The sequence below is a fragment of the Fragaria vesca genome, linkage group LG5, assembly GCF_000184155.1.
Source record: "Fragaria vesca subsp. vesca linkage group LG5, FraVesHawaii_1.0, whole genome shotgun sequence".
Classification (NCBI taxonomy): Eukaryota; Viridiplantae; Streptophyta; class Magnoliopsida; order Rosales; family Rosaceae; genus Fragaria; species Fragaria vesca.
In genome coordinates, this window is record NC_020495.1 from 8,056,140 (window position 1) to 8,066,919 (window position 10,780).

Below are 10,780 nucleotides of genomic sequence, written 5' to 3' on the forward strand. Positions count from 1 at the left end.
GCGAAAAAAAAATGCTATTACATGGCAAGAATCAAAGCCAACTAGAAAGTAGAAACTATGGAATCGCTTAATCATAGCGCATCAGTTTTCGCTCGGCATAAATGTAAGGTATCTGCAAACTGATGAAGTATGAAATGGTGTTGCTCATCTCTACTAATTGGGACGTCTTATTAGAGTTTCTAATGATCTATATGATTATTAGTAAAATGAGGCTCCTTTGAATAATCAAATGTTTTGTATTAGTATTAAAGAAATACGTTCACCTCAAAGTCCCTTATTAATCCCTAGTGGTACAATCATCGTAGGTAGGTAATAATGTAATATGTTCACCTCAAAATCCCTCATGTACTTTTCACATGTTTATGACGTGACGATAATTTAGATTTTCTGGATCAGGTTGACAAATTGTGTGAGTTTGACTCTGTTTTGGGATCAGGTCCCCTTTATTGGATCGCGAGGTGTGAACAAATATTCTTTTGTTGTTAGCTTTTACAACATTCGTCGTTTATGGAATATTGTACAAAACTAGAAAGACATCTCATTGAGCATAACGATGATCTTATTCTAGAGTTCTATGATTTTTGTTTGTTTTCATGCACTTCAGCATTTTAGAAAATTGGCTTCTCCGATAGATCACCGATCCATTGTTCTGATAAACATACAACTCAGATTAATTCTCTACGTACATCATTCGTATTGCTCGCAGTTACGATCTGGCCGACGATGAGTGATGTGTTTGAGGGGTACGAACGCCAATACTGCGAGCTCTCCGTCAATGTCTCAAACAAATGCACACCCACCACCACTGTTGATGGAGGTATAAGTCTGAAACCCATTTTCTATTTCATTTGTCTGAGATTAGCATGCATTTTGGTTTTTATTGGTAATTCAAGCATGTTGTACTGATAGGCTATGAGGGTTTGTAATAGACTCGGAATATATGTGCATTAAGAATTAGGTGGTGGTTGTGACTTGTGTGAATCCTTGTATTGCAGAACAAAGGAAGCAGAGAACTGAAGAGATGAAAGCTGCATTTGATGAAGCTGATGATTTGGTAATGTTACATCCTCAAGTCCATCTGATATGTGTTTGTTTCTGTGTTTTGTGTTGTTGGATTTAATGGTGGTGGCTGTTATGGAAATGCTCAGATTAGGAAGATGGACCTCGAGGCAAGGAGTCTGCAGCCGAGTGTGAAGGCGCCGCTTCTTGCCAAGGTGAGAGAATATAAAACCGATTTGAACAACTTGAAGAGCCAAGTTAAGAGAATAACAGCACCAGAGATCAGTCCTTCAGCCCGAGACGAGTTGTTGGAGTCTAGAGAAGCAGATAACTACTTGACGGTACTCCTTATCTCTCTTCCTTTGTGTATTGCACATTTGCACGCATGTATGAGTGTTAGGTTGTGATGAGTTTCTGATTTGTATGTGTTCCGACTATGAGACAGGCCTCAAATGATCAGAGAGGAAGGTTGTTGATGGGAACAGAAAGAATAAACCAGTCGAGTGACAGAATCAAGGCGAGTAGAAGAACAGTGCTGGAAACCGAGGAGCTTGGCGTTTCGATCCTCCAAGACTTGCATCAACAACGCCAGTCCCTTCTACATGCCAGTAACACTGTATGTTGGTCCATAGGAATCCATTGTTTATGTGTTGTTAGCTCTCGTAAAACGGCAAGTGATGTGTTTCTTCTTCCTTTGGGTTTGACAGTTGCATGGGTTAGATGAAACTATTACCAAGAGTAAGAAGGTTCTGGTTGCCATGACAAGAAGGATGAGCAGAAATAAATGGATCATGGGTTCCATAGTAGGAGTTCTCGTCCTCGCAATCCTGCTTATTCTTTACTTGAAGATATCACACTAAGCTCGTATCACTGTTTTGATTTGAAAATGTCTCTCATACTGATAATAATTTCTCTTCCCATTCTCTACTTTTTACCTCAGATTTTTCTGTTCTGGGTGATGTATCTACTTGTTTTTCATACAAAATTTTAGATATACAAATGAATGGAAGCAATCATGCACTCTTAGTGAAATGAAAAATGGCAGTCTGTTTTATCTTCTTCTAGACGTGAAAGAAAGTTATCCCTTACACTCTGTGACATACTATACTGATAAAGCATGAGGTATGGGATGATCATCTGCCGTTGGAATGATTGAATGAAAAAAAGAAGAAGAAGGTAATAACCGAAAATGGGTTTGCCTGCTCATCCTAGTCCCTGCTCAAGTAAACAAAAACATGTAATCTTTGATCGCATTCCCATTCTTAGTATGCTTTGTTTTACTGAGCTAAAGAAAACGGAAGAGGCTTGGATTATGAACTCCTAATGAAACGTAAAATTTCATACAAACAAAAAAGAGAAAGGAAGAATGTTATTTGAGATCTCAAACATCACAAACAAATCTGAAAGACTAACCCATCGCCCGTTTGGATTTTGATGAATAAACGATGAATGGTTTCCACCCAGTTTTTGCTGGAATAAAAGTTGAAGAGCTCAGACATGACACATCTGAGCTTGGGTTGCTGAACAATGAGCAGAGGGATACTTTTAACTGATCTAATCTTTTCAACTTGATGGATATTATATCCAGAAGTTTGCATCCTTGATCAACTCCATCCAATATGGTGATGCTATCAGGACACTTCGCTGGAAAGTGCAGCACCAATTCCTATCATCCAATTAGTGAATACCCCAAGACGCAGGAACTTCCTCAACAAACATTCTACAACTACAAGGAAATTATTGCACTTGGGAACTAAAAATAGTCTGCCTCATAACCAGCAAAAATGGATGACTTCAGTATCAAGAAGCAATATCTTCCGGTAAATCATGCAAGCTCTTCATCATCCTTCTCATCTTCATCATCCTCATCATCATCAAGAGAAGCAGGTTGCCCATTGAGATCAACATCTACACCATTTACCTTCCTCACAAATTGTCCCCTTACACGAGGCCTCCTTTCGGCAAGTTTTTTACGATTAACATACCTGATCTTTTTATCAAAGCAACGCTCCTTTCTTTTCTGCCGAAATTTAATCAATGCTGCCTCTCTTCTGTCAACCTTGTTTAATTTCACTTCGTTGGAGGATGAGCTTCCGAAGGATGGCCATGAAGGATTGTTAGGCATTTGACCAGGTTGTAAGCATATACTGAGCGGATAGTAGGGGAATGAAGTCATCCCATTAACATGTGGATGGCAGTGTGGTAGATGACCGTAGTGTTGCATAATTGCAGCTGCGGCATGATTTTGCATGTCATGCAGATTCTTTTGATACACTTGAGTCGATGATGACCCCATAGCTTGATTGACAACCCCTGACATATAGTAAGGATACGAAGCCTGGGCAGGCGATCCAGAAACATCGTGTTGATGTTCGTTTCTTGGATGCTCAGGCACTTGAGAGGACCTGTCTTCCTCATTATTCTTTTGATGCTGAAGTTCCATTGATCCAGGTGGGGTGCAAGACCTCTCCAATGAAAGAGAATCTGGGATGCTATTACTGGTTGGAAAGTCATCTTCTTGTGAATAGCTTTCCCATGCTTCTCCATTTCCATCTACTTGAGGAGATTCATCAACCACTTGTTTACATGCTGGATGTGTCTCTTCCACTCTTGACCGTTCAGAACCATTATCCTTCGTATGGACTTGGGAGTTGTTCTCAAGTGTGCTTGATTTGACATAGGTAAAGAAGGCAGATGACCCCCCAATCTTTAGTCCGCTCTTTTTTGGGCCTGATGAAAACTTTCCTGCAGAATATTACCATAGAAATGGGAAAGGATTATCTCAAATGCCAGTGATGAAGATGAGTTGTTGAAAAAATCATACTGCTTCTAATCAATTCTGTGTTTCCTCACATCACTGAGGTCAAATTAATGATGCAACATAATGCAAACTACTTTGTCTTGTAGAACATGCATAACAAATCTTAAAAAAAAAAAAAAAACCAAAGACGTTCATGACTCTGATAGAACAGACATTCTCCTTGTCATATCAAATACAATATCTACAAACAACCCTAGTTTGGAAGAGAAAGAGAAAACAAGAAAGACTGCAGTCAAATGCAGACTTAATGGTCAACATGACAGTTAGTAAAATACTCGAAGCCTTTGAGGACGAGTATCGAAACTTAGAAGTTTCACTCTTCTTCTTGAACACAAGTGGATCCTGACCATATATACTACAAGAATATAATGCAGACACATTCTTACACAGCTTTAAACTGAATCATTAAGACTGGTTGATCACCAGAAAGAGGGTAAACTGAAAAGGCATAAAATCACATCTAACTAAAAGAGATGTTCTAACCAAATAAATACAAGCTATACAGAATCTTGAGCATGAAAGAACAAATTTGTCATCAGTTCCAAATATGAGAAAAAAACTACCAAAACAAAATCGTAAGATTGAAGTATTTGCTATATTGTGCTACTGTCATGATATAATTGACTTGTTTCAAGTTTTAACTAAACTACACGAATCAAATTATTGACTGTCATAAAACTGCTGTCTAAATTTGTTTTTTTTGCTCAAACGCTAGGAAACAGAGATAAAAGATATTTCAGCCAGGAGATGCCCAATCTTAAAAACAGCACATCAATTGCATAAGTGACTCACCAGTTTGGCGGTCACTTATTTCTGGAACATCACTCTGAAACTCTAATTGATCATCCAGTGGAGGCTCCGTAGCAGCAGCAACAGCAGCCGCAGACTTGAAAAAGAAAAAGAATGAGGAAAGCATACAGAATCCATTCAGTCAGTATGAATAGCATAGCTAGTAAGCAATCTCGAATATAAAGGAATCAAATCCATAATATCATGCACTATTGCATCTCAATTTTCAGGTTCTAAAACTTAACAGAAATTAAATCAACTATATGAAATTTGATTACCCCGCGATTTATGTATATTATAGATGTTACTGATTGGCTTACATAACACATACAAGTGTCTGTATTCATAGGTGTTACAGATTAACCAGAAGTCCTCTGACATGTATTTTGAAGTCACATGCACTCCTTCTCTTTGCCTTTCTAGTTCTGTCTAAGCAGTTATGATTGCACCGGCCACCTTAGCCAAACTCAAACCAAATATCAAGTTCACATTTTGCTCTTTGATAATAATGATCTAGTTTCTGTGGAGCTATTAGCCCACATTTCACGGATTTACTTTCTTATTTAATGAACAGTCAAAATTTAATATTTTATTGAACTTATCTTTCTTTTTATACTTTTTTTTTAAATAATAATAAATAATAAAATAACCTACTATCTCTGGATCGGCATTCTTCTGAGACTTATCTTCTGTATCATCCGAGAATGAGTTCGTATTAGGATCACTAGGATCTGATACCACCGTATCGAAGTCATAACTCAACACGTTCTTCTCTGCAAGTCCAAGCTGTCAAATATCAATAGGAAAAAAGTGTTATACTGATATAAAACAACATTATGATGGCAAACAGTTGCATACTAGAGCATAAAACTTACTCACAAATATGGAGGTTGAAAAGAGATGTCACTTATTAACTGAACCTTTGGAACAGAGGTTACTATTACTTTGCAAAGAAAAGACCAAATATTTCAATTGCATGATACGACCTACCCAATTCTATAAACTGAGCTAAGAGGCTTTATATAGCTTTAAAACAACATCAACTTATATTATATATATTGGTCACTGCTGACTTGCTGGCATCTGGATTGTGTCTATGAATCACTGTTTCCCTTATTTTAAGTAGACAAATTTGAATACAGCATAAAGCAATGCAAAAGATTGACCACAGAAAGAGGTGGTTACGACATCAGAGAAAAGAAGAGCATATATAAAGTTGCACAAACGAACCATGTGTCTTCTTCTCCACATGTGTGTCCACAAGTTCAGAAGCTCATTAGTTCGTAAAGGCTTTACAAGATAGTCTGCCGCTCCAAGCCTCAGGCACTTAACAACAGTAGATACCTCATCCTGTGCCGACATCACTGACCAAAGCAGAAAATTTTAACAATCAGTTTAAGCCATAATGTTCCTTAAAAGACCAAAATTATCATAAGGAAACGTCAGACATAAGAACAAGAACCGCTTACTGATCACAGGAATGCGCCTCAACTCTCTATGTCGGGTGATGTACTTCAACATTCTTGTCCCTTTTCTCATTGGAAGGTCAACTTCAGCAAGTATGATATCAATATCAGGTCCCTCCGCATTCAATGCATCGATCACTTGCCGAGGAGACTTCACCGAAGTAACTGCGAAGCAAAGAAACCATAAGACGTCATGGAACACAAGCATCACCTTACAAGGCATGTATACTATGGGACCGGTAAAAGAAGCTAGTCTCTCAAAAAGAGCAAAAATAACCAAGAAAAAGCCAAGAGAAAACTGTACTCTGATGTTTGTACTGATACGAAAGGAGTCACATTCTTCATACAAAAGTAATGCAATAACAAAAGGATACATTTTTAGCACCTAAAAACATCAGAAAAAGAACAAACACAAAGATCTAGTATGTTCAATCCATCTGTATCAATAATTCACAATGAAAACGATTTCACATGCAGCAATTGGAGATATTTATTTTCAGTTGAGCTTATCCCTGTAGCTAACTTCAATTTCATTTCGTTTGATCATAAATTTTAACATTTTCCATCTCAACCTTCGAAAATCAAAAACTTCCAGCAAAATTGAAAGCAAGATAAAGCAGATAATCATAATCAAACTCATCAGCAAAGTAAAATAGTGAAAAGCAAACCTTGATAAGAGCATTTCAGAAGAAGCCTAAGAACTTCTTCGGAGCTCGACTCGTCGTTATCGCAGAGCAAAATCCTCACCTTGCTCCTATCTATAAACCCCTCACCGCCGCCGCCGCCGCCGCAAACTTCAGGTCCTTTGTTCAAATTGAGCTCCTTATGATGATCCATAGCTAAACCAAAGCCAAGACTACAAAACCTCCATGGACTAAAACCTCCGATGAAAATTCTAGGGTTTCCGATTCCTCAGTCGAACCCGGTCCGCACATTCACACACCGCAACAGCGAGCGCGCAACCACCGCTGCCGCGTCATCGTCGCGGCACTTCATACAGGAGCTGAAGCCTCTAGTACTGAAGAAGATGAAGAGGACTGATCGGACGGTTGGGATTGCGCGGGCGGAGAGGAGGTCAAGGGTTGGATCACCGGCCAGCGGCGCAGGTTAGTGGAAACCAGGAAAGAAATTATATCCGGTAATCCATGGATTAATGGGGAGAAGGTTTATCTAGATATTTATAGAGGGGATTTTTCGGGTAATATTATATTTGAGGGGTGCTAAAGTGCGCCAGGGGGGAGAGCAGGGTGCGTAGGTTAGGGAGAGTGGAGACGTGGACAGCTGAGGGACAAGGAAATGAGAAAAGTGCAAGAAAAAGGGGAAAGGGTAAGGTTAGGATTGTTTGGTAGATATTTCAATCCATTGATTGATTGAAGGACAAAAAGGACAGAATTGGAATGTTCAGGTCCTAAATCCTAATTATCATTAGCTAATCTTTTGTCTGCTGCTAATCGGTTCAGAGAAATGTAATCCGAAATCCGTATCAGGAGTACCAAATGATGCGCGAGCTACAATAGAGGTCCGGTTCCATTACGTTAGTGGTTGTGTGTCAAATGGATCTGTATGCTACGAAAACGAGACTTCTTAAGTTCACAAAACCGATAATTGAACAAAAGAGTGAGAAATGTAAGCGCCTTTTGAAATAGATACGATTATGTTGGACATAACGAGATTTCTTAAGTTCGCATACTTGAAAATGGAATAAAAAAGAGTGCTATTTAAGCGTCTTTTAAAATGTATGCGGCTATGTTGGAGAGACATGTATTTTATTTCCAGACATATCTTGGTGGTACATAATTATATATATAATAATTATATTTATGGCTATATAATGTAATAATCATTGATAAAAAAAAAATAATACGAATTTTCGAGAAAGTCATCATTTTATTTACGTCTTAAATACAGATTTTGAATATTCATGCTATATCGCTTTTATAAAAGACACCAATATGACATAGCTAAAAGAAAAACGTGCTTATTTAGTGTAAAAAAAATCATTACACATGCATTTTTAACACAAATATCATAAACATAACTCAACATATTGAAATGCCTCCCACCCATTTACCCATTCGGGTGATTAGCATCGATATTAAATCAGATGATAATCATCATTGCAGACCAGAATTAGTGTCATCACATAGATGCAGAGGGGTACTTATTTCCAGTGTCAATCACATCCCTTACCGGAATTAGAGCATGGACAACATTTTAAGCCACATGATTTGTATTGAGAACTCTTAAGAACATCAGCCGCATGTTTATATATGCTTACCAAAAACATGGTTAAACAGAATTAGGTGCAAACTTAGCTGGATCGAGGGCTCCATAATGGCTTGCCAAACAAGGCACATGATGATCAAAGAGACTAGCAAACCTTTAGCTTGTCTCAACTATATATCTGTTTAGCTATAAGCAGTTCTGTTTAAAAGCAACGACTATGGCATGGTGTGTCGGTCGGATTTGGATTTACGATGTAATAAGTAATAACCAACAAGTCACAATTTACCAGCGTGCGTTACGTTGTTAATGCATGACTTATACATTGAAGTTAACTAAGAAGGTTTGATTGACTAATAAAATCACATCGAGTTTGCCGTTTGCGCGAGTGAAGCGCAGCGCAGTGCTTTCTCCGAATTCAATCTTATTTTCATGTTTTTCCCACTAATTGCAGTACGTTGTGTTTTGTCAAGGACTCAAGGGATGATTCATTTGTATGTGTAGAAAGAACCAGGTTCAGTACAATAACAAGCATGCACAGACTAACAAGACAGAAGGATTTCACAGATGGAATGCTTATTTTCCAGGGTAGAATTTGGATTTTGAAATCCACCGATTTTCCTAAGTTTATTAGCTACATAAAGATCAGCTAATTAAGGTTGCTATATTTCACTTTGACGAGGCAGACAAGATATATATGCATCGCATTGTCTCCTCTGGGAAGAAGTCTATATGTATCGTGAATTGCGGAAAGATTTGAGCACAGCAGTATCATAAACTGAAAGTCATGCAGATAAGATGAGCTAGCTATTTATCAATCAAATTGGAAGGTCGCTCAACATTGAGAGCATGCATCCATAACCTTCACAGCTGAGGGTACATAACTGAAATTACTGCACATTCCACACACAAACTAAGCAAATCAATTCCGGCTGTGTTTCAGTCGATGGTATAAGGAACTGGATCAAATGCAGAAGACTAGTTAAGGATACAATTGAATTGAATTGAATGAATTGATATACACTGATAATAACAGCAAGTTGTAACTAGTCCAGTGTCGAAACCTCTTCCCAGCTCCCAACATTTATTAGTACGATATAGTGGCTTACATGGATTATCAAGCATGAATATTCATTCTGTACTATGCTATGTAGTGAAGGAAGTTCCAAATTAAGAACTTTTTTTTTTTTCTCACAACCATAGAGATTTGGAGGATAAAAACAACAAGGAAAGTTTAGTAGAGGCTTACTGGTTACTGAAATAGGTCGGTAATGTCTTCCTCCTCACATCTGAAGGAAGGCCAACTGCGGTAACAAATGGTCAATCAGAAGTAGAGGTTGTGGATGCTCTGAATGCTACCACAATGAATCGAAAAAAGAATGCTTACTACTCACTCGACATTCATAGCATCCACAACTCTACATCTGGGGAAACTGATGAGGTTGCAACTAGCTAGAGAAAGCATATATTGTTCTAGCATATATGCTCGTGTGCCTATATATATATATATATCCCATAATCTATAATTCTAACAATGCAAAGTGGCTGATTAACATGTCAGCCATTGTCATTGATATGGATCTCTACTTTCCTCTCTCCAATTCAAATCAACAAAATACGTACAATGCGTAAGATGCACATCCACAAAGAAATCAATTCAGTACCCAACCAAACGTTTGGTCTACCAAAAGTTTCTGTCTGCTTGGCCAACATATAGTTTGGCCTGCACATGGATCATGTTTACACCCAAGAATCCAAGACAGAATACACACTCACAATTTGGAAGTGATTATTGTAGCACGCTGAAATGAATATTTACTTATTTAGTGATACAATACTATAGTGTCCAGTACAGGGTTGAAGACTTGAGTGAAAGTCCCAGATACTTATTCACTCCTCTGCCATTGAGCTTTGTTCATTCTGCACTGATTATTTTCCATGGATAATAAGTTAATAACCCTAATGCCTAAATCTGCATAAACCCTAAAGTCCTAAACCTAGCAAAGATGTAAAATGGATATTAATTATTAAGGAGCTGAAACAAACTACAGAAAAATAAAATAGAAAAGAAGAACAAAAAAGATCAATGGGAAGATGACAGGTGAACAAAAAGTTACCTGTGAATCAGTATCCCCAGTTCACTCTGTCTACCAGAGCTAGGGGGTTCAGTATAATTAATACTTTTGTCTACCAGAGCTGGTGGTTCATTTTCGAATCAGAAAAGGCATGAATCAAAAGAAGAAACTGGCTTCCATTCATGTGTCATGTATGTTCGTTTCTTACATTTTCGCTGATGCGTTTAAGTTTTAACATTAAGTGTGAAGAATTTTTGGGGGCTGATGATGTGGGCTAGTTTATGTGAAGTTCTCACTCAGAGTTTTGTGTCATCCAGTTCTGTTTGGGCAGAAAAGTAGCTTCTAAGTGCTTCAAATCGGAGCCCTGAGGTGGGTTCCTTGCTGAGTTCCCCTCATTTTCAAGCCTA

The 10,780-nt window shown here is 38.1% G+C and overlaps 2 protein-coding genes across 2 annotated transcripts; one reads left to right on the plus strand and one right to left on the minus strand.

The window, feature by feature from the left end:
- The first annotated feature begins 723 nt into the window (after positions 1–723).
- Positions 724–1,859, plus strand: LOC101296958 (vesicle transport v-SNARE 13-like). The gene is made up of 5 exons (XM_004299284.1): positions 724–817; positions 996–1,054; positions 1,149–1,340; positions 1,445–1,615; positions 1,707–1,859. The coding sequence occupies exons 1-5, from the start codon at positions 724–726 to the stop codon at positions 1,857–1,859; spliced, it is 669 nt and encodes a 222-aa protein (XP_004299332.1).
- A 413-nt stretch (positions 1,860–2,272) lies between these two features.
- Positions 2,273–7,222, minus strand: LOC101297247 (two-component response regulator-like APRR1-like). The gene is made up of 6 exons (XM_004299285.1): positions 6,744–7,222; positions 6,079–6,240; positions 5,840–5,973; positions 5,264–5,395; positions 4,613–4,706; positions 2,273–3,744 (listed from the first exon to the last, which is right to left on the minus strand). Exons 1-6 carry the CDS (start codon positions 6,910–6,912, stop codon positions 2,825–2,827), a joined length of 1,611 nt encoding a protein of 536 aa, XP_004299333.1. The 5' UTR covers positions 6,913–7,222; the 3' UTR covers positions 2,273–2,824.
- Between the last annotated feature and the right edge of the window lie 3,558 nt (positions 7,223–10,780).